At 51.2% G+C, this 24,267-nt stretch overlaps 8 protein-coding genes across 8 annotated transcripts; 5 read left to right on the top strand and 3 right to left on the bottom strand.

Moving 5' to 3' along the window:
- Positions 1-596: 596 nt before the first annotated feature.
- On the top strand, positions 597-2,270 carry JN550_009839 (uncharacterized protein; the record flags this gene model as incomplete). The annotated part of the gene is made up of 4 exons (XM_049321953.1): positions 597-904; positions 965-1,139; positions 1,190-1,342; positions 1,830-2,270. 4 exons carry the CDS (start codon positions 597-599, stop codon positions 2,268-2,270), a joined length of 1,077 nt encoding a protein of 358 aa, XP_049168161.1.
- Positions 2,271-3,047: 777 nt separating this feature from the next.
- JN550_009838 (uncharacterized protein) lies at positions 3,048-3,569 on the top strand (the record flags this gene model as incomplete). Its single annotated transcript, XM_049321952.1, has 1 exon — positions 3,048-3,569. The coding sequence occupies one exon, from the start codon at positions 3,048-3,050 to the stop codon at positions 3,567-3,569; it is 522 nt and encodes a 173-aa protein (XP_049168160.1).
- A 683-nt stretch (positions 3,570-4,252) lies between these two features.
- Positions 4,253-6,559, bottom strand: JN550_009837 (uncharacterized protein; the record flags this gene model as incomplete). Its single annotated transcript, XM_049321951.1, has 1 exon — positions 4,253-6,559. The coding sequence occupies one exon, from the start codon at positions 6,557-6,559 to the stop codon at positions 4,253-4,255; it is 2,307 nt and encodes a 768-aa protein (XP_049168159.1).
- A 2,544-nt stretch (positions 6,560-9,103) lies between these two features.
- On the bottom strand, positions 9,104-11,237 carry JN550_009836 (uncharacterized protein; the record flags this gene model as incomplete). The annotated part of the gene is made up of 3 exons (XM_049321950.1): positions 9,104-10,616; positions 10,672-11,083; positions 11,138-11,237. 3 exons carry the CDS (start codon positions 11,235-11,237, stop codon positions 9,104-9,106), a joined length of 2,025 nt encoding a protein of 674 aa, XP_049168158.1.
- A 1,484-nt stretch (positions 11,238-12,721) lies between these two features.
- On the top strand, positions 12,722-14,213 carry JN550_009835 (uncharacterized protein; the record flags this gene model as incomplete). The annotated part of the gene is made up of 6 exons (XM_049321949.1): positions 12,722-12,869; positions 12,928-12,953; positions 13,005-13,041; positions 13,094-13,152; positions 13,267-13,670; positions 13,718-14,213. 6 exons carry the CDS (start codon positions 12,722-12,724, stop codon positions 14,211-14,213), a joined length of 1,170 nt encoding a protein of 389 aa, XP_049168157.1.
- Positions 14,214-14,312: 99 nt separating this feature from the next.
- JN550_009834 (uncharacterized protein) lies at positions 14,313-15,065 on the bottom strand (the record flags this gene model as incomplete). The annotated part of the gene is made up of 3 exons (XM_049321948.1): positions 14,313-14,386; positions 14,438-14,577; positions 14,626-15,065. 3 exons carry the CDS (start codon positions 15,063-15,065, stop codon positions 14,313-14,315), a joined length of 654 nt encoding a protein of 217 aa, XP_049168156.1.
- A 2,182-nt stretch (positions 15,066-17,247) lies between these two features.
- JN550_009833 (uncharacterized protein) lies at positions 17,248-18,735 on the top strand (the record flags this gene model as incomplete). The annotated part of the gene is made up of 1 exon (XM_049321947.1): positions 17,248-18,735. One exon carries the CDS (start codon positions 17,248-17,250, stop codon positions 18,733-18,735), a length of 1,488 nt encoding a protein of 495 aa, XP_049168155.1.
- Positions 18,736-19,693: 958 nt separating this feature from the next.
- JN550_009832 (uncharacterized protein) lies at positions 19,694-20,150 on the top strand (the record flags this gene model as incomplete). Its single annotated transcript, XM_049321946.1, has 2 exons — positions 19,694-19,777; positions 19,857-20,150. The coding sequence occupies 2 exons, from the start codon at positions 19,694-19,696 to the stop codon at positions 20,148-20,150; spliced, it is 378 nt and encodes a 125-aa protein (XP_049168154.1).
- Between the last annotated feature and the right edge of the window lie 4,117 nt (positions 20,151-24,267).

The following is a 24,267-nucleotide window of genomic DNA, read 5'->3' as shown; positions in this document are numbered from 1 at the left end:
AGAGAGTTCTACAACTCAACGAGCCGAAAACAGGTTGAAGGGGATGACTCAGGTTCATACCATCAATAGCAAGTATCTACCTAAAGCAGATTGAAGGATGTTCTTCTCGAAAATGAACAGCGATGGTTAAACTTCTCTGGTTTTGTGAGCTCGATAAAGACAGAAAGCAGCAAGTCGTGAAAGTATTTCACATACTAGCGTGCACTTCCATGGATGGAATTGTTCCTAAAAGTTGGTTGTCGATCATGGACCTTGTCGGTTGTTCCCGATGTCAATATAAGGGCTGCAGACTATGGGAATGTTTGAGCAGCTCCACAAACTTGGTAGAATCTACAGCTGCAGCTAGTTCGGAAATCATCAGAGGATATGTAAGTACGGATATTCTTTAACCCCTGCAGTGATTTTAAGGAAAATTAGAAGGTCCAACCTGCACAGACCCTGCGTACCATCACAAGGCATTTGTGGGCAATATGATATATAACTGCTGCCGCATGCCAGTAAATATAGCTATCAGCCGCTTCGAGGATCATGGTCGCGTTGAGTTTGACGGCGACTGATGCGGCGTATCCGCTTTGCTTGCGATCGCTTAGTGCACGATGCCGGACAACAATCATATTCTGCCATGGCTCACTTCATTTGCAGACAACATTCAATCCCATCAGATGCAGCCGTCTGGTCCGTTTGCTGTGACATCTAACATGGGACCGCCCAAGGGCAGTGAGGCTCCAGTACCAGTATCCAAAGGCTTGGCAAAGTCGACATCCACATGGCTTCCAAAGAAGGGTGCCTCAATTTCTCGGCATGTCGATCGTGGAGCGGACCGAATCTCTCAGTTCATAAGCAAAGACGATCATTCTGACCATCAGGGGTGGGAGGAGGCCATCGCAGACCCACAAGACCCAGAGTACGCCACATCACCAACAGGCAATTAAGTGGATTTCCGAACCTGCGAGATACCCCAGAGATCAGAACCTCCAAAGATTGGTTCCGAGAATGTCCTGGAGGCTCTTCCGAGCGTTGTACCAGACGAATTCTGCGGCATCTACGTGTACGGAATCGACGAAGAGGAACGCCAGAAGCGAGCCAACCAGTCGATTTGTGATATCGAGACAACTTTCACGCCGACACTGGCTGTTTGCGTATGTTTACCCCTCACATCTTGCGAGAAGAATAGGAACCCTAATGGCAGCAAAGCATCGAGTACAAGGTGCCCAGCCTATACAAGCGAGAGTCTCGAACCAGCCAAGGCTGCATAGTCAGGCTGGTAGAGAATGAGGCGCTGTTTATCATCGACCGGAGGAAGCCACTTCCCATGCATGTCTCGCGTCCTTTGTTCCAATTGGTAGGATGTCAGAAAAGCAAGCTCGTTGCGAGTGCCAGTGACTACAATACGACCCTACTCAATCAAGAGATGATCATCCACTAACCGTTTTGATCGTCCTATGCAGGGATTCCTTTCAAACGATGTCGTCGAGATACGTCCATAGGCTGCCAGAAGAAACCGTTTAGTCCTTGGAGTGAAATAGTAAACATTGATCAGTCAGAAGTCCAGATTTTCGTGCGGCAAGAGATCTGCGTGTAGCGATTAGGAAGAAGCAGGAAGCGGAGCTCCCAAGTCCTCTCAAATATAAAAAGACCAGCTTTCACCCCAATCATGTTGATAATCTGCTCCTCGAAGTCACAGACGACCATCTAAGGATCTGCTAATCGATTTGAAATATACCAAACTCCTGATCCGAATCTCTTCACACGCAAACATGAAGGTTGGACACCCAGACTTTCTTTAGTTTTGACCAGAGACAATACTCAGCAGTAGCTAACGGGCATAGACCGCAACTGGCTCTCTGCTCTTGATTGCAGCGTTAAGCAATGGGGCAGTACTCAATCAACGTGCCGGAGAGACAGGAACCGTAGAGCCATACCTTGCACCTGGTTGTCAGATCACCGACGTGGCCACGGGTCTCTTCTGCGACTTTCCATCCATGTCACTCACGAACAGTGTCTGCCAAGATGTAACCTATCAATGCAGCATCCATCCGCCAACTTCATTCACTGCGGCTCTGGATGCTCCTACCACATCCAACTGCCATGTGGCCGTCTTCGCCAATTTCGGATGCACAGGTGATGAAGTGGATGGTAGTCGGCTGGGAACCACTCCGAGTTCTTGTGTCGAAGCGCCCTTCTTTGGGAAAATTGTTGACGGCGGTGTGCTGAGTGGTGGCAGTCTTTTGCCTTTCGGGTTCAAGAGCTTGAAGCTTGTATGCAATTAGCTTCAGGTCTACCATCTAATGGGTCGTCGTTCGACGGTCCCACCTTACATGACTACTCTAATAAGAGTCGATAGTCACATACATTAACCTGGATTATCCGCTGGGAAAGCCATTCACCTCTTGATGTGCATGAGTAACTTCCTGTGAATGTACAAGAGCTCTGAAATGCCAAGGAATGCCTCAGACTGTAGCAAACTCATGAGCAAAGATCAATACAATACAACTGTGGCAAGCTGTCAGTGCCAGGAGGCAAACTGCAACACCTGTCCCAGTCACAGGGGTCTTCAGAAAAATTTGATGAGTCGACATCATAGTTGAGTAAAGGATTACTTTCTTCATGCTCCTAATAGGGGTCACTTCTGTCCACTTACCTAATAGCTTCTGGTGTGCTAATGGTCGGGCCTTTGTCGTCTACTCCGTCCAGACCTGTCATTGCATTGGCTGCGTTGCCAAGGACTGGACAATAGCCTTGTCAAGAACTGTCAGGATGCATTGTATTCGAACAAAGCTTGATGGGATTTTTACTCATACCACTTCTGGCATCAATGGTATTGTGCCAAGTATAATAACCCCGAGCTTCCCACTGCCCTATGGCTTTTGTTCAGGACTATATCATCCTCACAGCACAATTATATTGTACGTCCCCTGGATCCCCTGGATAGCATCGATCTCAAGAGTCTGGAATTCTTGAAATTCGCCGGGGCGCACGAAACGGCAACTTCATAGCGCTTACCAGCTTCGTCTCGCCGCTCGTCTCTTCTCTTCCTGACCACAAAGATGGTAGGAAGGCTCTATATCAAGGTCCCAGCGACAGCTTACTTCGTGAAGGCCTCGTCTGCATCAGAGGAGCGCACATGCTCTCTACGATCCATGGAGCCCAGAAGAACCGATGGTACCCTGATATACCGGAGCCTGCGCGACGACACTGATCTGTCATCAGACTACGAGTGCGACACGGACAATGATGATGTAGACAATGATGAAAGCACCATATTGCCCAGTCCTGGTGAGTACGAGGCCCTCGCGTCGGGGAATCCCTTTAAAGGTGAGCATTCAGTGGGCGGCTCTAGTTCTTTCAGCGTCGAGGAGACCGCTCAAACCCAAAAGCTGAATAAGGGTCGACTTGCGGGATTCTGGGGTAGGGTCACCACCCGACAGACCGTCACTGAGGTAAGCAAGAAGCGCGAGACTGTTGAGGAGATCCTCATGCGGCTAAAGCGGGAAGAGGAGGAAGCCGAACGAATATTGGCAGCTGACGAAGAGGCAGCTCTAGACGAGCTGAGAACCCTCGGAGTCTAGGGAAAGCCTGCAGGTTGGGCAATGGGTCTTTCGCAGGGCAAAATATAGGTAGACAGATCAAGCTCATGTTTGACCATACGTTACCCTTTGATGGGTAAAAGTATGAAAAGAGCTTCATGAAACCATCCACCTTCAACAGTCTATGGTTGACTTAATACCAGGAGATAGACCACTGATCAGCCAGGCACAAGAAGTCCCTGGGTCATTCAGAGTTGACCTCGTTGGGGCATCACCATCTTTTTGCTCTATCCAGACCGTAGCCACTCATCAGCAGCAAGCAATTTACGAAAGTAGGCACATAAGAGACTTCAGCATTCAATTCAATGATATTGAATATTCTAATCTAACTTCTCCCACCATGCCTAAAATGTTCAAATCCATAAATACTAGCGTCATGACTCCGAACCATGACATGAACACATCCTTCGTTACCCTTATATACGTTCCGTTTCCTTCATTGCGTCCAACAACTTCTCCTAGAGGCTGGGGTCCATTCGTAAATGATGCAATCGCCAGGTTCCCTCGCGCGGCGTTGTCTGAAAGTGCCGCTTCATGTCATCACAGATCGTATAATACAATTCCCTAATTCAATGTACCGAAAAACGCCAGTTGTTTCCTGTGACATCCCGTTCACTCTACTGTGCCCAATCCATACTTGCTAGTCTCGTCCAGCGCACGTCACATTATACCGTCTTGCCACCACAGTCTGGTATCTTGATGCCATCCTTCAGGTTGCGATTGACGTCCATGAGACCCCAGTGGTCTTCCCAGTTCTGGGATTTGGTATTGAATTTGATCTTCCAGGGTTCGTCGAACATTTCAAACCAGAAATAGTTGGTACCGTTGTCAAGTGCAGGGCAGACCCAGTCGCTCAACAGCTGGTTGAGCTCATCGATTCCCGCGACGGCCTGTTCGGGACAATCCGTAATTGTCTCGCTGGCGCAGTCCATGCCGCCCTGGGACGGCCAGCCAATCTCCGAGATGACATTCTTTGACGCGTCAGACTTAGTGAACCCAGCATCGTGAGTGGTCCAGAAGGTATACGTCCATGAAGCCGCCTCTTTGGCATTGATGCCACCGAAGAAAGGGTGAATGTTTGACATGATGTAATCGCTCTTGGAAGCCAAGTTTGAGTCCCAGTTGTCACCTAGATCGGAAGTTGCGACAGGTAGGCTCAGGCCTTTGCTGGTGAGGTTTGTGCGAACTCCGTCTAGCAAGGTGCCGAGCTCTGTCAGAGTCATCTCCTCGCGGAATAGGATTTCGTTGGCGACAATGAGGCCTTTGAAGGGCGAATCGCCGTACGTGTCAAGAATGGTCCACATCTGCTCCAGCTGGCGTGCATTGGTGGTTTCATTACCATCTTGCCAAACACCCAGCCAGATCTTGATGTCGTTCTGCATCTTCAGTTGGTTCAGTGCGTGGATCGTCATCTCGGTCTGGTTACAATCGGTGCCGTAGAGGCGGATGACGTTGGTCAGTTGGCTGAGCACAGCGACGTCGCGGGTGATGTTGTTCTGTGAGGGAGGATTGCTCAGGCAGTCGGGGTATTGCGTGTTTAACGGTGTGTAGTCTACACCAGGGAAGACCTTGTGGAGGTTCTTGTTGTTGAGCAGGGCCTTGATCTCATCGGAGTTGATGTCCAAGTCCCCGTTTTCCTGTGTGTCTTCGCTGGCTGACTGACCTCCGCCACCGCTGCTGCTGCTGCTGCTCCCAGCCTTGTTCTTGTTAGCAAGTACACCGCCGACGACTCCTCCTGCAATAGCGCCCGCAATCACCAGGCCGACAAGAATGATAATCAGCCACTTCCATTTCTTGCTGCTCCCCTGCTGCTTCTTGATCCACGCAGATTGCTCCTTGGCGTCGCCGGCTGCATATCCGGATCCGCCCTTCACCGGGGCGTAGTGATCTCTGGCACCCATGAGCGCGCCGGCTGCTGCACCGCCGGCTGCTGCCCCTCCTGCAGCGTTGGCGCCTCGATTGCTCGTGTTGCCAAGACTCAGCATACTGTTCCGAGCCGAGCGCCGGGTGTACTCGAGACCGTCGTCCCCGTCATCCATAATGTCGTTGGGATTTACTTGGCCCATTCCCGGGTCTAGTCGTTGACCATATGCGTGGTAGGGGTCTCGGAAAGGGTCGCTGGCATGACTGCGTTGACTCCTGGCGGGTGTGCCAGCGCCGGAAGGTATGGCTCCTGCGCTCATCTGTCCAAGCGATGGCGATGAATCTTGGTATTGGCCATGACCACCGTAGGGATCGTGCCGTCCTCCTTGAGACCTGTCGTACGCTTGGCCGTACGTGTGGTCATAGCCTTGGTCGTAGCCCTGGTCGTAGCCCCGGTCGTACCCGTAAGGTTGCTGTCCGTACTGCTGACCCTGATGCTGTGATTGATCATATGCCTGTCCGTGGTAGCCACGTTGGCCATAGCCCTCTGCGGCCCTCATGGCTTCCAATCCGCTCTGTCGTGCGTTACGCTCTGCAACTGTAGAAGCGATACCAGCGAGACCACCCGCTGCAGTCTCGCCAAAGTTGTCAGCGCCAGGCGTTATGTTGCTTTGGCCGCCTGAAGTCCAAGCAGATCTGGCGTTGTCCTCGCGATGGAGCGGTGGCTGCGGAGCGCCTCTTGGGGAAGGTCTTCCTGCTGTTGATGCTGCTGCTGCTGCTGCCGTTGCCCCTACTCCTGCTCCGGTGGCGACTGCTTCGTAGCCGCGACTGCGTCGACGTTCGTCTCTGAGGCGCGTGAAGTCTGACTGCGGGTGTACGCCCGGGCGGTTTCCTGAGCGTCCGGGGGAGTCGAGGTTGGGGTTCCGAGACGACGAAGCCGGGTCGTCGTGGTAATATGGGGGAGGTTGTGCCTGGTAGGTGTCACTGCGATGGTGCTGCTGTGGGTACTGGTTGTTTCGTAACGGGGACGAGGACGAAGGAGCACGGTTAGGGTTATCCAACGGGGCGTGCTCGCCTGGGTCCGAGTCGAACGAGTAGCGACGGTCCATAGTTCCCAGACGCTGGTCGAGCCCTTTGCTCCGTATAGGGTGGCCTGGCACCGGAGGGCGCAGATTAGGAAGGCGGGATACGGGAGATTAGTGGACCAGGGAGTGTGCAAGTCTGAGATCTGATCCCCTCCAGGGCGGGCGGGTGGGTAGAGTGCAATGGCCCGGTCATCCACCAAAAGGGCTGAAGGTGGTGCTGGAGTCTCACAGTGAGGCAGAGGAGCGTGGTATATGTGACACAGCTGCGCCCCTTGCTGGGTCGAGATCGTTGCCCTTTTAGTGAGGGCGGACTGGGATGGTGAGACACTATGCGCTACTGTCCAAGTTGGCCACAACCGCAGAGGGAGCCAAAGCGACGCTGTACAACGAGCGGGCGGCGCATATAACGGCGGCGCTGTGCCCGTTGCCGACTCAAGGGGGTGACGCAGCGCAGTGGTCGCGGTTGGTCTCTTGCCAGCAGCCAAACGAGTGCCGTGCGTCTGGGCAGAGCGAATGTGTGTATTCGTACACAAATGATCGTGTACGGCTTTGCACGGCTTGTAGTGTGTGCAGTAAGTCGGCCCGTGTGTGGTGGGTAACTGGCTCCTTCGTACGGGATCAATCAGCTACTGGTCAACACCTCAGGTGATCGGGCGGTGCAAGAGTCGGCTCGTGTCCGTGGAAGGTTGCTGTCCTCGCTCTGCGGAAAAGAATGAACAAGTTCGAGAATTGGGAGGTTAGAGTTGCAGCTCGTATTTCGCGGCGCTGCGCTGCTCGTATTCCCAGGTTATTTTGCTCTGGCTCAGCTGCAGACGCTGACGCTGGTCTGTCTCTGGTTGCCGGGGAGCGGGCCAAACCCACAGGTGCAGCGGTGCAGCGCCTTAGCGGGCGATCACTCCGCAACCTGGGAGTCTAAACACCCACCACCGCGTGGGAAAGCTGAAAGCTTTGGACAACGGAGACCAGTCACCAGACGCAGACCAAGAGCCTGAAAGAAAGTCCCGTCAAAGAAGGCTGCTACCGAGAAGTCAAGCTCACGACGCGTTACAACCTACCAGTGCATCAGACGATACCGGTAGACTCTTCCAGAGTCTGAGATAGTTACATTCACTATTCACTACCAGTCGCATTCCAATCCAGCCTTGCCAACCTCCAGGGATAGAGGTGCGTGCGACTGCGTACATTATGGCAAGACAGCATCCCAGGTTGTGTGAGTGGTCTTGCTTGTCAAAAACCCCAGTTACCTAGTTACGTAGTTGGCCACGTCCTGGTGCCCTGTGTTGCTGCGTCTTCCAGGGGTTCACAAACAGAGTTCGCAGGGCATTTCCGACTGGCTTCCCTGGCTTCTTTACTCTGCCCTCCCCCAAAAAGTCCAATGGCGTGAGTCGGCAGGCGATCAGACGGCCCTTCTCCTGAAAGCGTCCAACGCCGGAGGATCACTGGTGCCGTGGTTGGCTGACCAACAAAGGGCGACGAACCGGCGCCAAATCCTGGTTTGTCGCCGTCGGGCGATCCCCCCAAGAAGAAAACAGAAAACAGGAACCGGCCCCCTTCTACCAACATCCAGTGCTATTCTTGGCTGGATAGCTGACCGCAACCAAACATCAAGGTGCGTGCGATATTTTTGAACGGCATTAATGCGCACATGAGGCGAGTCAGCGGGGTGGTACTGCACAATTCGCTATAGACAAGTAATTTCCGACGCTTGCTTCACACCCTTGGGCCCTCTTCACGCACAGGCGACGTTGGATCAACCTTGAAGGCAATTCAATGGGGCGAGGCACTAAAAAAATAACTGGTGAGAAGCCGGGCGTCCAGGGCGTCAAAGGCGTCCCCTCAGCCCCCTCTCTCTTCTCTATCACGAGTCCCCACCTCATCGCAGATGGGAGACCCTAACCTGGCCTGTTCCCTGCCAGCTCGTTCATCCAAAACCCAAAGGCCCCACGGGTTACATCATGCGACGGTCTCTTATTTGATGCAGGAACAGGACGACGGGGATTATCGGCCGAATCAAAAGTTCGTAGCAACACACGACTGCACCGAACTGAGATCTGCCCTGTCTGCCTCTCAAATACATACATAGTAAACTGAATACGAGTGTGCCTCCTTCTGGCCGTTCGAAGCCTGAATTACACAGTATCTGATTTCTGCCTCATCGCATAGCCACAAGAGCGGTCGAGGCATGACTGAGCCTTTGACTTTGTGGTATGTCCGTCATGCAATGCACGTGCAATTCGTCCCATTGACGGCAGCACGGCAACCTAACCTTCGGGCACGGGCAGGAGGACTGTCATTTCTCCTCCAGGGGCCGACTCAACAACACATCAGCCACATGGAGCCCTGCTCAGCCACTTAGAGCAAGCCACACCTGAGAAGATGCCGGGGCTCGCGGCGACAACCTACGAACACGCAAGAAGGAATATATCCGCTCTAGATAGTGCCAGTGGTAATAAAGTGTGAAATAGCAAGCAGTCAGAAGTATTAGGGGCTTTCTCTCTTTTCCCTTTCTATGTTCCTGCCCGAGACCACCAACCCAACGTGCCAAAAGAGAGTAGGGAGAGCAACTTGCTATGCTCGACACAACCTGCTATTTTGACTCGGCAGGTTACCCAGTATCATCTCACTCATCGTCCAGTCCTCGCTCCCCACGGCGTTCTGCGCGTAGAACACACTCCAAGGATCGTAACGCTTCTTCAACCGGTACAGCTTGGCGTACTTGTCCCCGAAGAAGGCCTGCCTGAAGTCCGGCTCGATATAGTCCGACTCGGACATGTACGCCCCTGCCCCAGGGGATACGTCGCGCCACCGCTTCATCCAGTCAAATGTCAACTTGTCGCTGGCCGCCTTGATAGACGCCTCGGGCATGGTGGGATCCCAGAGCGTGGCGGCGATCGCGTGCATCGCCACGTTCCTCCAGGCCGGGTTGATGCTGTTGTCCGGATAACCCGTCTTGGGGGCGGCGGCGATGTTGAAGGCGATTATGTAGGCACCGTCCTCCACCACCGACCGGATAGAGTCAAATGTCGCGTTGAGTTTCGTCTCGCTTTGCCAGTTAGATCTTGGGAAAAGACGGCTTGCCTGCCTGATCGTGGTACTTCCCCACGGTTCGACGGGGAAGGACGCGTACCACGCATCGTAGTAGTCATTGAACTCTGTGTAGGTCGGATTCACTTCGACCCCTATCTGTTTCCACCTCGAGAAGAGAGGCGCCACCAGAGCCTGCAACTCGGCCTTCGACATCCCGGGCGCGAACCACGGCCCCATGTCTGACATGAATTGACCCGGCCCTGTGGAGGTAACCCGAAAGTATCCATAGTTCCCTTTGTCCGCGTAGTCGACAAAGCCGTCAAAGTAGGCACGCAGGGCTCCCCAAAATTGTGATGCTGTGATATTGCCAGGTCCTCCCGTGGAAAGGACGTAAGTCAGTGTTGTGACTTTGATTTTCGGGAAGGCCTTCACGACGATTGAAGTAACGACGCCGTACGTTGAGCCTCCGCCACCGCAGAGCGCCCAAAAGAGGTCAGGATGCGACGATTTACTGGCCGTCACAAACCGACCATCTGCCGTGACCACTTCCATAGACAGGATCTGGTCCGCCGCCATTCCGTACATCGAGGAGAGGGGTGAGTGGCCTCCACCCAGGATATAACCGCCCATCACACCGACCGTACGACCTTCGCCGCCGACCGCCGTCACGCCGTACTTGTGGGCCGCTTCGTAGAGCTCAAAGGCCTGCACGCCAGCACCGAGCTTGAAGGCTGGGCCGTGGTACCCACTTTCACGGTATGACTCGAAGAACTGGACGTCCTTCAGATTGTGCGTCCAGAGCGAGAGCGCTCCGTAGCCGGTGGACTTGGCGCCGAAGTCGTGGCCCGTGTTCTTGATTACGAGACGTAGGTTCAGGTTTCGGGCTAGATTGACGGCAAGCTGGACTTGTGCCACGTTGGAAACTTTGACGGCGTAACTGGGATACCCGCCTACGGTACAGTGGCGTGTTGCCGTAGTATTTGGGAGTAGTCTTGGTGGAAGGCATGATTGGCCTTGGAACAGGACTGCATTCACTGACGTCGGATCTTGAGCGCTACGCTTTGTCAGTGTTTGAAGATTCCCAACTCTGTACAGCCGCGCTGGCTTACTGGTAGAGAGATCCATTGGTCCAATTATCCGTGAGAAAGCCGCATTGCTGCTGGTTGAACTTGCCAAAATCATCATAGCATGCCGCAGCGTAGGGCACTGTTTCGATCAAAGCACCACCAAGCAGGACGTCAAATAGTTTCCACAAATACCTTGGAGGCCACAGGAAGTCTCCGGGATAAGTCTTGCATCTGGGAAAGAATGTTCTTTTCGAAAGTCCTCCACTGGTGACATTATCGGCTGTTGCATTGTCAAAAGCGAAGAGAGTGATATTCGTCAGTTGCAAGTCGGTAAGATTGGCCAAAACGTAATCAGTCAGCTGCAGTGTCTCGCTATTAAACAGGTCTGCTGTGGAGTTCGAAGATCGCTGGTCAACAGATTCTAGGGCTGGCGCCACTATTGACTGATTCACCTCTGCTCTGAAATCAGTTTGAGGCCCAGAGATAGTCAATGAATGCCATCACTTACGCACTGTTGAATTATCGTTGTTCAAAATAGTCTGTGAAGTACCCAGATGACACAATGACAATCCCCATAGTGCCAACACAGAGCCGAAATTGCTCTTCATGGTGACAAACGTGTCCGGCGAACGCCTGTCACAGCAGATGGACTGGTGAAACAGAGCGTCTGCCAAGAACCTGTTACTCGCAGCGAGTTTAGCTGAGTTATACTCACCTGACACTGATCGTATATCGCACGATCATCCTTCAACTGCTCTGTAAACCCCAGGTCGTTCTGAATCAGCCTCAGAGCAGAAATTAGGGGTAGACCCAGGATCGCCACAGCCAGTCGGATAAATCTCCGATCGCCACGCAGTAACCTGGCGAAATAACTGCCAATGAATGCTGGGGTAGTACAACGTCGGCCGGCTTCTTTCCATTAGTTGGGCGACCTCCATTATGAAATGCGCTGGAGCGAATGAGGACCACGCCCTGCACGCACATCAACACGTGGTAGCTGAGACGGACACAACGTAGAATACCGGCAGATAGTTCACGTCCGGGCCGGCTGTTCGGGTAGGATAATATTTCGTGAGACGAAAGAGTCCTCTTTGGAGGTCTGTTGGTCCCTTCCAGACTGTGCGGGACTGCAGGAGATGATATTAGCCTGCAATATAATGGCGCAGCAAGTTAAATGAAGGGTCTGTCACCCCTTTTACGGACCACGAGGAATAGAACGATAATTATACATCTAAAGGAGGGCCAATTCAGTTTTCCTCTTGGTTTTACCCGATTGGTCAAGGCCTGCTATGCAAACGTGTGCGAACCGTTCTAAGTGGTCAGTTGAGATCAGCCTATTCCGGAGGCGTGTCTTGGTCTTCGGATCTGCAAATCAATCCATCACGACTTTGGGTGGCCATTCTTGCTTTTCTATGGGTGCCATACAGGTAAAGGCCATGCAATGAGGAGAACAAGTATTAGACTTGCCTGAACAATGCTGATCAGCTAACCTAGAGGCATACTCAAGCTAACCACAAATTTGCAGATATAAACAGGTTGCTGCCTAGATCGTAGAATTGACTGAGACGATTGTCAGGTGCTCTCCTTTGAAATGGGTGTCTTCATTGTTGGTCTGGTCTGCGAGTGGCGTTGACGGAAGCATGATGCACGGTGTCCATGGGAAATTACAGGTAGTATGATGTTTCACGCAGGCCTTATCGACCCTAGGCAATTTGTAACAAGTCATTAGCACAACTAAAGCCAAAATGGAATTCTACAAAGAATTGATGTTACGCCAGCACGTGTTTTAGATCATAGGGTCGAATGCCGCATTAATCCGCACCAGTGATTCTTCTACGAACTTTTTTCCGGAACCGCCACTCCGCGTCGGCTGGGGGGAGAATCCCAGAGATGAGACAGTTGCTTTAGTGTCCGTTACATCCCGAGTGACCAGAATGTAGCAATGCGAAGCATATGTACGCACGGCCGGCCGTCATGGTCTATAGAAATCCATGAGGAATGAGATGTGTGAAGCGTACGGGGCTACATGAAGCTTTTCTCAGCAATGAATACCAGCCTTTTCGAAAGCCAACAGGTTTTTACTGGGGAAACAATGGATCAAGCGTATGCTGTGGACCATTATCCCTATTCGGAGCTACAACATGCTGGCTTCTTCATCCTATTCTTCTTCCCTGCGCTGGCTCTGATTGTGGTGATGATGCGGATGTATAGTCGGACAAGGACCAAGCAGATCGGATGGGGTTCGTATTGTGCCTAGCGAGTCTGCAGTGTTACTGATCTTCTAACGACCGCGCACAGACGATGCATTGATTTGCATGGCCATGGTAGGAGCACCCACGCAATACGAGCTGCTACACTAGCTGACGCCTTAACAGTTACTGTCAATTGCGGAGACGGGGGCTTCATACATGGGTCAGTTGAATTAGCGATGACTTGAACTACTTTACTTATTATCCATTTGCAGGTATGCGAAAGGCGTATTTGGGCGTTCACGTTTACGACATCCCGCCAACGGCTGATATGGTAAGTTGACAGTCGCACCAAAAGCACCAGCACTGGCCCGTCTCGCATGGCCCTTTCATCTCTCCAGAACATTTATAACTCGGCACAGAATAAATGGCTTATGGTGTCTCACAGAGTCAAGGGCTGTTCTGGAATTACGTGATACAGACGCTCTACAACCCGATTCTTGCCTTGGTCAAGAGCTCCGTATTGTTGTTCATGCTACGGCTTGGAGGCCACCGGAAATCTGTTCGCTACTGCATCCACGGACTCAACATTTTCAACATAGGGCTTATGGTTGCTATCTTTGTCACCGTCATATTCCAATGCAAACCCATATCCTATTTCTGGGGACGAGTTGCCGATCCTGAGTTGCAAGGCACATGCGTCAACACTGGTGCATTCTATGTCTCAACTGCAGCTCTGACAATTGTGACTGATCTTCTGGTACTTGCGCTACCTTTTTGGATATTTCTGCGACTCAAAATGGCCTTGAGAGTCAAGTTGGCGTTAATGGCAGTCTTCCTCCTCGGCGGGGTGTAGGTAACGAGGCAACCTCAAGATTGACAGAGCTGACTCCCTGCAGTGTAACAGTCGTTAGCATTCTTCGCCTCCAATGGATAGCCGAAACTTCGTTCTACCCTTCGCAAGTCGACCCTACGTACGATATCCGTTTCACGTACTCTGCTGCCGAGACCAATCTGGCAATCATCACCGCCTCAGGGCCTGCGTTGCGCCCCTTGTTGGTTCGATGGTTCCCTCGATTCTTTGCGTCGCTTACTGGAAACTCTATTCCCAAATATCCGTACAGTTCGAATAGATACAACCTTAGCGAACGATTGGAGGCGAGGACGAAGTCAACCAGAAGTGGCCTAGCGGGTCGATATGGCACTTCATCATACGCAACAAAGGATACCGAGCGGGGGGCCCGTGTGCGAGACCAGTCCCCAGCTACCAGCGAGGAGGAAATTATGGCGTACAGTGGAATTATAAGGACAACCGAAGTCAAACTCGAGTTTGGTCATCCGCAATCGCCCCGAACAATACAAAGCCAGAAGAGCCAATTGCATCCGAGCTTTTGAAACCCCTTTATCACATGCTGGTCCTCCTGCGGCGTAAGAAAGGTAATTCATTACATATCCTAGCTTACGGACACATTAATGGAGCTCAGAATAATCAATTTATTTCTTTCCAGAAATTTGTTTGAGAACCTTCCTCCTCTGGGACAGCATATGCGTGTAGAGAAACGGACCAGCTGTGGACGGCAATTAATACACTAATCTCGATGTTGACGTTTGAAACGTACCGGGGATGTAGGTTAATAGCCCCAGTAGGAGATAACCTCTGTAAAATGGGTGCATAGGTGTCTCCTGGATTAGGCTGAGATATACCAGACCAGCTTCACTCAGTAGTCCCGCTGGGTACAAGACCAGGAATGCATTGTATCTGAGAGTTGTCAGTAACTTCCTGCCTCAGCAATGAAGGTGGGCAAACCTCAGCCACTTAAGCCAGTTTGGGGTGTCTCCATTCGATAGTTGAACCACAAAATATCCGTAACGGATCATCTCTGAGCATCCCCAGGCCAAGACACAACCCAGAAACTCCCATGCACCCCACGAGTGACCAACTTTGTTGCCAACAATGATCTCTGGAAATTTTACCATTACGGTCCAGACTACTAGATTTTTGCCACCGATCTGCAGTGCCGTGGTGAGGGGCGATGCTCTGACGAGTCCCAGAGCCGCATGGAGTACTTCAAGCAGTGCCAGCGTCTGCGTGCCAGCAAGAAGGGGCATAATCTCGGCGTAAAGCTGGTCCACATTTGACTGTGGGTATGATCCCGACAATTTGGCGAGGGTATACAGCGTCAGATACCCCCAAAGAAGAAAAGACATGGCATTATAAGCCAGCAAATAGACGGATTTGGCCCCCATTGTCGTTCGTTTCAGGGGTTCGAAACGCTAAGATGGTGTGGCTTATGGTTGGTCCCAGCAAGGCTGTACTGCTCCACCAAGCTGCGTCAATGCCAGAATTTGCTAGCAGAAAGGAAAATGCACAAGTAGTTCTCCCAGCGAGTTTCACTGTAACAACTTCCTCACGAGGAATAGAGGCTTAGGTTCCTTCATTTGTAATGAAAAGTGAGATTAGAACGTGAAAGCGGTCAAGACTGGCAGATTAGTGAGCGAACGGCCCCGCTGCCCAATAGAGTCGTTCCCCCGTAAAACCAACGCCGTTGGCCGCACCACGTACGACAACGGCTGAACAGCGATGCAGGGCTAATCAACAGCTGCATGCGAGTCTCCTGCAGAAGACTTCCTTGTATGGGTTGCAAGTTGAAAGAACACCCAGATATCCTTCCATATGCCGCGATGGCAATCCCTCCAAAGGTAGCGCTCGTTGCGCAAGCTTCTGTAGTGCATCAGTGTCACATCTCGCAACGCCTATAATACGCGGTATCGTTTGTTGTTGTTCTTATTATTGCTATTTGGTGATGCCTTATCGTTTAATAGTTTCCTAGCATCATTTACTACAGAGTTCTCATCACTTTGACGAACTGAGCGGTGTGCGTGGAGTGTCCCAAAGTCTAGGACCGTTTGACCTGTTTGAGAATCTGCTAGAATATGTCGATATCATATTTCGATAACCTTTTCCGCAGAGAATCTTATTGTAGAGATCAAGTTCAACTATAGACACACAGTATATATCCACATCGCCAGAACATACGGGCATATGAATCTCAAAAAAGCCCGGGAAAGTCAAGCATGCCTTTCGTCATTCTTTTGTGAAGTAGTACCAACGGTGCCGATGTTTAGCGAGATTTGTTTTATTATTGGATCTCTCAATCAGTGGTACAGTACCCCAAGTGGCACGCGGGCTAGGTAGAGGGACCCGACGATGGTTGACTTCCCTGCAACAGCAACACCAACCCAGACTGATGAGATATCTGGTCCAAAAGACCACTAGTGGATATTGACTCGTACCTCAAAGACAGAAATCCTGCTTAGCCATCGAGGCTGCTAATCATTGTCAAAATACTACCTGATGACTTTGCTGACCAATGGCACAGTAAAGAAGGAAGTGCTCTTGGCACATTCTGAACTGGAATGGTGCTTCATGGCGCAGCACTTGAATTCATCCAATTCTTGATTTTCTGGCCGAAGTCTCCTTTGAGGGCATACCACTGCTCCAAATCAAGGTTGATTGATCCAGAGGAAGTCCAGATAGTTACATATTCCAAGAACTCCTTACGACTTACCATTGGTGGAACCCAGAAAATACAAACGTAGTCGTTGGGCCCGTGACGTCAGGGTCTGGTATACAATGCAGCGGTACGTTTTGACGCTTAGCGAGCTGCGCGGCACCCCGACGCACTACATGATAGCCTCGAATCGAAGAATTTCTGTACGTAGGAGAGGACATTCACAACTACCTGTCTGCAGTGTAAGCTCAGACGGACCAATTATCTTGCCCTGTGGCTACAGGCTAAACAGGGGTCCAGACCACGCACCCCGACGCAGTCTCACGCTTCTAAGCGATGTCATCCCGATTCGGACGATTAAGGAACCATTTGGGCTATTCTTGGAGCTAGAAGCTAATGGTTCCCGTGGATGTACTCTGTGTTTGGCCTTCGGTTATGCAAGTTTCCAACGTTCTGTGGCCTGAAAGGTATGCAACATGCAACGGCGTTCCGGAACCCTGTCAAACCACGCGACAGATTTCGGCTACCGTGTATGGATCCTGTGCCTCCGCAGTGACCGTGTCCCATCGAATCATAGAACCGCAGCATCTATTGAAAGACTTCAATTCAGCTGTATGCAACTCTTGGCGACAACACTACTAGGCTGATGACGTAGATCTTTCCCATTAGGGACATGACCTTGCAGTCAATAAATGTCAGCTCACAGCCGCCAGAGCTGCAGCTGTGCAGCCTGTTCTTGGCAAGTTATATGGTTGCAAAGCTCGTGCATCGGGGACGTGTAAGCGGTATCATATGGTTATGATGTGCAAATTGAAGATAAAAGGAGGCATACCTCTAGGAAACCAAGGGACTTGTTGATGCTAACGGTGCTTCTCCAAGCCAGTACGCGTTTAGGCAGAATTATAATTTGTTGCAGAATGTTATCCATTGGCCAAGCGCTTACAATTACCACCCTACTTGCAGGGGTGGTCTTTGGAGATACATGCTCCACTGTGCAGTCGATCTCGTCGATTGAAGTTTCCAGTCCACTTTCGTTGTCATATATTACCGAGCAGGCCGATTACTGGTCTTCTTCTTGCGCCGCGCTCACGCCCTCCTGTATTATCTTCCCGAAATCTGCTGATGAGGTCGCCACTGTCATCAAGGTTCTGGCTGATAACGGCGAGACGTTTGCCGTCAAGTCTGGGGGCCATAACCCCAACAACTACTTCTCTAGTGTTGCGGGTGGCCCCCTGATCTCTACACAGCGTATGGACCAGGTGCTTTTGGATCCTGTGACCGGCATCGCACGTGTCGGGCCCGGTATCCGCTTGGATGAGATTGCTGCTCAGCTCCAAGGCACAGGTTGGACTTTCGTAGGTGGTCGAATCGGCAACACCGGCGTTGGCGGGTTGGTGCTTGGTGGCGGTCTGTCTTACATGTCGGCACAGTATGGGTGGGCTGCCTCGTCCGTCCTGGAGTATGAGATTGTTCTCGCAAACGGAACTGTGGCAACGGTGTCAGCAACTCAGAATGCGGATCTGTTCAAAGCTCTCAAAGGGGGTGGGAACAACTTCGGTGTTGTCACGACGTATGTGTTGCAGACGTATCGTCAAGGCAACATCTACGGGGGGAATCTTGTATTTCTGCGCACGCCAAAGACAGACGCCGCGCTATTGAAAGCAGTCAGAGACTTTGGGGAGTACAACCAAGATCCCAAAGCTGCTGTCATTGTCACTGCCGAGCGATCGACGGCCAGTGCTATTGACTCTTGGATTCTCTTCATTTTCTATGATGGCGTGAATGTGCCAGAAGGAACATTCAAAAACTTCACCGACGTTGGCCCAACCCTCAACACTTGCCGAGTCCAGACCTATTCCGAGCTCATTGGAGGGAGCAACTGGGTCATCGTTAAAGCCTCAGTTGTTGATATCGGCACCGAAACCATCCCTCTCCCCTCTGCTGAGAATGGGGACTTTATGGATGAGTTACACTCTCATTGGCGCAACGTCTCCGGTACTGTGCAGTTGGAACCCGGGATTGTCGCATCTATTGCCTATCAGCCATTCCCTCGGCGTATCGCTCAAGCTGCCAAAGAGCGAAGCCCTGATCTGATAGACTGTGATGACGATGTGGATCGCATGATCATTGAGATGAACTACAGCTTCACTTTGCAAACCGAATACGAGAAGATGGCTGATACTTTGGAGGCGACCTACACCGGCGTTCGTGAACGGGTAGTAGAATGGCAGAGTGCTGGAAAGCTGCCTCAGGCGTACTTGCCAGTCTTCATGAATTATGGCTTTTACCGTCAAGATTATTTCGGGAGACTGAAGCCAGAGAACGCCGAGTTTGCAAAAACTGTAGCTTCTCAGGTGGACCCCAAGGGCCTGTTTCGAGACAGAACCGGCGGTTTCCGGCCCTAAGAAGCAAACATGCTCACGAATGCCAAATCTTTCTATCTTGAAGAGGGTCCAAGATACTCTCTTTCCCCTGCTTGGAGACTTCAGGAGGTACAGTGATTTTTCCTTAATCGTCAGGAGGAATGGCCTATCGAAATGGCACTCATATCATGCAGATCATAGCTAGATCCACTAGACGGGGACAGTTGTGCAATGAAGTAGTAAAACCAGGGTCATCTCTTGGTCATATTTTGCATTCGTCCGATTGGCTTGTTTTCGCTTTCAAATCATCCCCACGTATCTAAGTATGGAGTTTGCCAGCCAAATTATCACTCCCTCGTGAACTGGATTGCATCGGAGCTGACATATATCGTCCCTTTCATCAAAGGTTGATATTTGAAAAATGGCTTTTGCTGAATGATCGAAATATATAGCGCCTGGGCCGTGCTAGATATGCTTTTCATCCTTGTTGGGAGCGTCAAGCTTTGCCCCCTGGCCATGAAAGGTATTGTCACTCTCACAACGCTCTACGCTACTGAATGGGTAGGAATGCGACGCGTTTTCCGTACTTCTTGCCAAGACAGGACTCGATGTTTCGTGACGTTAGAGTAAATCAGAGAGAGAGAGAAAAAAGGCAGCACATCGCTCTAGGTAAATACAGTGATGTTTGGATTCCTTGTTTTCTGCCAGTCCCTCCGAATGCTCTCTGAGGGCACAACCATCGCGCAAAAGATCACAAATGCAGGGATTCGGTTCGTTGTCATCATCAACAACAAGGGCAAGAGCTTTGCGGGGCTGCAATATTCAATACCAGTTGGACAAACGCAACAAGCACCCATCCTTCTTAATACCTTTATCAACTTCCACTCAAAGACTACACAAAACCCTTCTTTTTCATCCGACAACCCAAAAAACCGTCCATCACTGCACAGCCCAGCAGATTCAATCATCCCACCATCAAAAACCCCATCAATCATCCAAAATGTCTGGCAACAAGACGACCCTCACTGGCCGCGACCTCGAGCTCGCCGGACTTGTCTGGCAGTGCTTCGATACCGAGCCCAAGGTAAATTCTCATCTCACATCTTCATTCCTTGACCTTCAGTTGTGACATTCTTAATTACTCATCATCGCCTCTCTATCAGATCAACTATGCAAAGCTTGCAGAACTTGCCGGCTTCAAGAACAGCGCTACAGCATCCGCCTGCTGGGGCCCTGTCAAGAAGAAGCTGATGGCTGCTGCCGACAATGGTGAAGGCCCTGCCACCACCCCCAAGTCGGCCAAGCGCAAGGCGACCACCAAAGCAGACGACGGCACTCCGATCAAGAAGGCTCGTACCCCAAAGGCCAAGGCCAAGGCCACCGTCGATACCACCCCTGCCGAAGACGAGCCAGTCAAGGATGAAGAAGATGTTGACGCCATCGATGCTGAGGCCTAGACGAGTCGCCAGACCATGCAGATATTCCAGCCCGGGAGTTTGATATCGCAATTCGACATGGACGACACACTAGGGCGAACTTGGGAGCGTTTGTAAGTTGGCTGACTGCGATTATATATCTACAGTGACTGACGAATATTTCTCTTTACATCCAGCTGACGTTCCCACCGCAATGATTTAATGTTGCTGCTCGTTTTGAGAATTCAGGAATGAGACAGCACGGGAGCAGTCTCTCGATGGACTCAGCAGTAAGGTAGCTGGCAGCAGTCAACCTCTCGAATGGTTTGGAATGGTTCGGTCACAGGCCGTATGTAGTCAGACTGAAATGTCTATTCCCTAAACAACCTGTATCGATGATCACACTTTCATGAAACAACGTAGCGTCGATACAGACTCCGTTCGTGCCTTCCGGCGAGCTCTAACAGGCTATTCCAGCGTTCAGCTCACCTGGCACATCCTAGTGCCGATACAGGTTCCGTTCTTGCCTTCCGGTGAGCTCTAGCTGCCTGTTCCGGCGTCCGGCTCCATAGTACAGTGATTCCTCTCTTAGTAGTTACTCATACATGCATCAGTACGCATCATCGATGCCATTTGTCGGCTTCGTGTTAATGTGAGAACATCAACCCGACAGTACCGAAAGCGATTTCCGATACCAGTTCCTCCGTCACTCGTACTGAGGCGGAATATCATTCGCCAAGTGGAGGTCGTTGTCAACACTACGCATGAAATGATGAGCAGCTGCGCGGAGGGCTTGGTCCCTCTGCCTGCTCTGCTGCAGCTGGTTCATGTTGGCAATTCTAAGCTGCTCAACTTCTTGGTTTGCCGTGGCAAGCGATGCTTGCAGGCGTTCAACCTGAGCCTGGAGTCCACGGTTCTCAGTCTCATGACGCTTGGCAGCGGGCTAGTCCGGGTGGCTGATCGATCGACGACGCTTAGATAAGCCGCCGGTCTTCCAGTCGGGAAGAATGGCATTCCGAGCTTCGGCGGTAGACTGGGGACCAGGCAGGTGAGGCAACTTCGCCAAGTCTGTGTCTGATCAGAAGTGTTTCTATGTTTGGGATGTTCTTCGCTTACCGAGATTCGAGATGTCTGCGAAAAAGGCCTCTGTCAAACTCTTGTGCGGATCCTCAGGATCGGGCATGGTGATCTTCAGCAGCAAGGCATGTGTTCCTTCATGAGATCATCCATCTCTCGCATGACCAGGGTATATTTCTGGTCAGGCTCTTCGTTTTTGTGAATGATGTGGGGGTTTCTAGTGATGGCGAATCGGATTTCCCCATCAACCAACTGTTTGAGAAGAGTTGGTTGCTCGCTGGGTTGATCGGCGTTGTTCTGCAGGAATCGTTTGCGGTTGAACTGGTACGCGTCGACAATGTGTCGTAAAGTCGGAGCATACTCAACATGGTCGAGGTCAAACAACTGGCAGAGCTGATAGGTGACATCGTTCCAGATATGACGAGGATTGAAGAGAATGTCGTTTGCGGGCTTGTCGCGAATGGAAAACCTGCGCTCTTGGACGCATGTCTGTCCTTGCTATTTTCTTGTACTTTAAGTAAGTGCGCAACACATTTTCGGTCTTATTTCGCTTGCATTATGCAGTCTCCATTGTTCTTTATTTGGGTATAGTATTATGGTGCCGTGAGTTGAAGCACAGAAATATCAATCGAGCACAGATTTTCAGGGAAGCCATAGCATTGTTTAAAACTTAAATAGTACGTAACATAGTTCTGCGAATAATAGTATAGTTTTAATTATGGCGCCAGCCGCTGCAGATAGTTTCCACGTAGTATGTGTACATTTACTACAGAGCCACTGGCATCTGTGAGTTTCGAGGCATTTTCGGGGAGTTTCACTCTCCATATCAGGCAGGTCCGCAAGGACCAGAAACGCCCTAACTCTCTATTACGATGTCATACTCTTTTGGAGCAAATATAAAATGAGCTGGAAGTAAGAGCTGCGACTGTACGGGCTTGCGGTGTCGAGCTCAAGCGCACCGAAAGCACCTGGCCGCCCCTTAAAGTTAAAAATAAACATATTTACCTTCACAACAGTAAGGCTGTGAATAATGACATTTTCAAAGTGATTTATTCTTCTTTCGGTAACGTCTACCCACACCGACCAATCTCAACCGGCTTCTTCATCACTACCATGTCCGCATAAACGGCAACCTTCTGCTGGTCTAGCAATGCCCGAGTTGTCGCCGTAAAGCGTCTTAGTGCTAAGGCAATATTAGTAATGCCGCGTATTCGAACCTAGATGGATAGGCCTTACACCGCAGGAGCTGCAAGAGCAGCCGGAGCAAGTGCCGGAGCAGGATCAAGCAGAGCAGGAGCTGCAGATTGAATTAGTACAGCTCTTAATCAATGCTGACACCGCAAGCTACCTATGTATCTTGCAGTTTGGGTCTCAGGTGTCCATGGTTCACATACCAGGCAGGCATTTTGATGGGGGGTTTTTTTTGCGGCTTCGAGAGTCGAAAATATGCAGTTGAAGTATGTGTTGTATTGGTGATATCAGTGTTGCAATCTGGTTCTACAATGAGGTGACTTTACAAAGGTCGATTATGGCCCGTTTTATACTTCGTCCCGGGAACCATCCCGCGGGCGTCCAGGACTTTCAGCCCCGCTCCCCTTTCCGATTTTATTACGAGAAGGCCATATCTTTCACATCGGAATACCAACTGCGTAAAGCCGGTGCCGTGGATCGTCCTTCCCCTCACCTGTGCTTCCAACAGAATCCCTTATCACGACCACATGGGCCAATGGAGTTGAGCAGTCCGACGCCCATCTGACATCTCGCAGCGCGTTGCGCGACTTTCGGTCATGGATTCGGATCAAGCGTGGGGTGCGGCCAATAGGAGAAACGTGGGTGTCCCCGAGGCTTACGGGACGTGTTATGGGGTCGTCGGCTCAGGTGATGGCTGCTGGGCAGGCTGGGATCGGCCTTCGGGGTCGGCCGGGCACACATCCTCGATACTCGTCAAGGTGGCAATACTATGCTGGAAGTAGCTTCGAGTGCTTCACTAGCGGCCCGGCCCTGCATCTCTCGGCTCCACTCTCGCTTGTTGCGCTTGATTAAGCGGCACACATCTCATGGCACACATGATGCTGTGTCTGGTGGGGTCTCCTTGGAGATGTTCTTGGCCAGGCAGTATGACCTTGAGCATGGCTTTGGTCAACCGTGACTGGCCTGCTTAGAAGCACGTGAGACTAATTCATGACTAGCCGCCTACCTTTATGTTCAGCCTCGTTGGGAAGCCAGTGGAGAGAGGTGTTTAGAAGTCTATCAGGGGTTGTATTTTCTGCGTCTGCAGAATGATGTCGCAGCCACCGGCGGCATTGTGGATGGAACGAGCCGAGGCCAGTAGAAAATCGCGGTCGTAGGGTTTGCAGGGTGTAGAGCGAACCCAAGAAGGATGAATGGTGGGTGCCAGCGCATTGAAATTGACGCTCTCTCGTTCAACGATACAGAGGTGGCCACATGCCATATAGTCTTGAGCGTCAATATCTGAGCGGCACAGCAATTTTGTCGCTCGAGAGAAGCCGCTGGATGGCATAGTATTTATTAAACTTCATGTTCAATCCGAAGTCCCTTGATGGCGGATTTAACCTTGGCAGCCAGCAATTCTGAGCACCTTGATGGCCAAATTTTGAAGCCACCGGCCAACTTTTCGCCGATCCTGTCGTTCGCAAGCAAAGACCTCAAATTTTATGCTTCCAAATAAAGTGTCAAGACTCCTTTGCGATTATAATTCACTTCGTCATTGCTCTTTGGCCGTTGCAGGACAGAGCCTTAAACTCAGCAAGGTCATCTTGATTTGGAAAGCAGGGCCGCCAATAGACCCAAGCCTAAACCACCATCCCTTACCTCCGAGGTACATCTTGCTTCTAGGATTATAAGGTTTGAAAATATATGCCTGCGGAGACTTCTGCGCGTTGGCCGGTGTGTGACCTCAGCGGAGCAGCATTCATGCAAGGTGATCCAAGAAGCGGACCACACCCTGAGTGGTCATGAGTGTGATCAGCAACGGCTGTCCGAACCACACCTGCACATCGAACCAATTATCCGAAAAGTATTTACTACGCCCACGTTATCGGAAAAACTGTTAGTGAAATGC

This window comes from Neoarthrinium moseri (assembly GCF_022829205.1).
Source record: "Neoarthrinium moseri strain CBS 164.80 chromosome Unknown scaffold47_Wmoseri_CBS_16480, whole genome shotgun sequence".
NCBI classification, from domain to species: Eukaryota; Fungi; Ascomycota; class Sordariomycetes; order Amphisphaeriales; family Apiosporaceae; genus Neoarthrinium; species Neoarthrinium moseri.
Note: the sequence above shows the minus strand (reverse complement) of the source record. Positions and strands in the feature narration are given on the sequence as shown.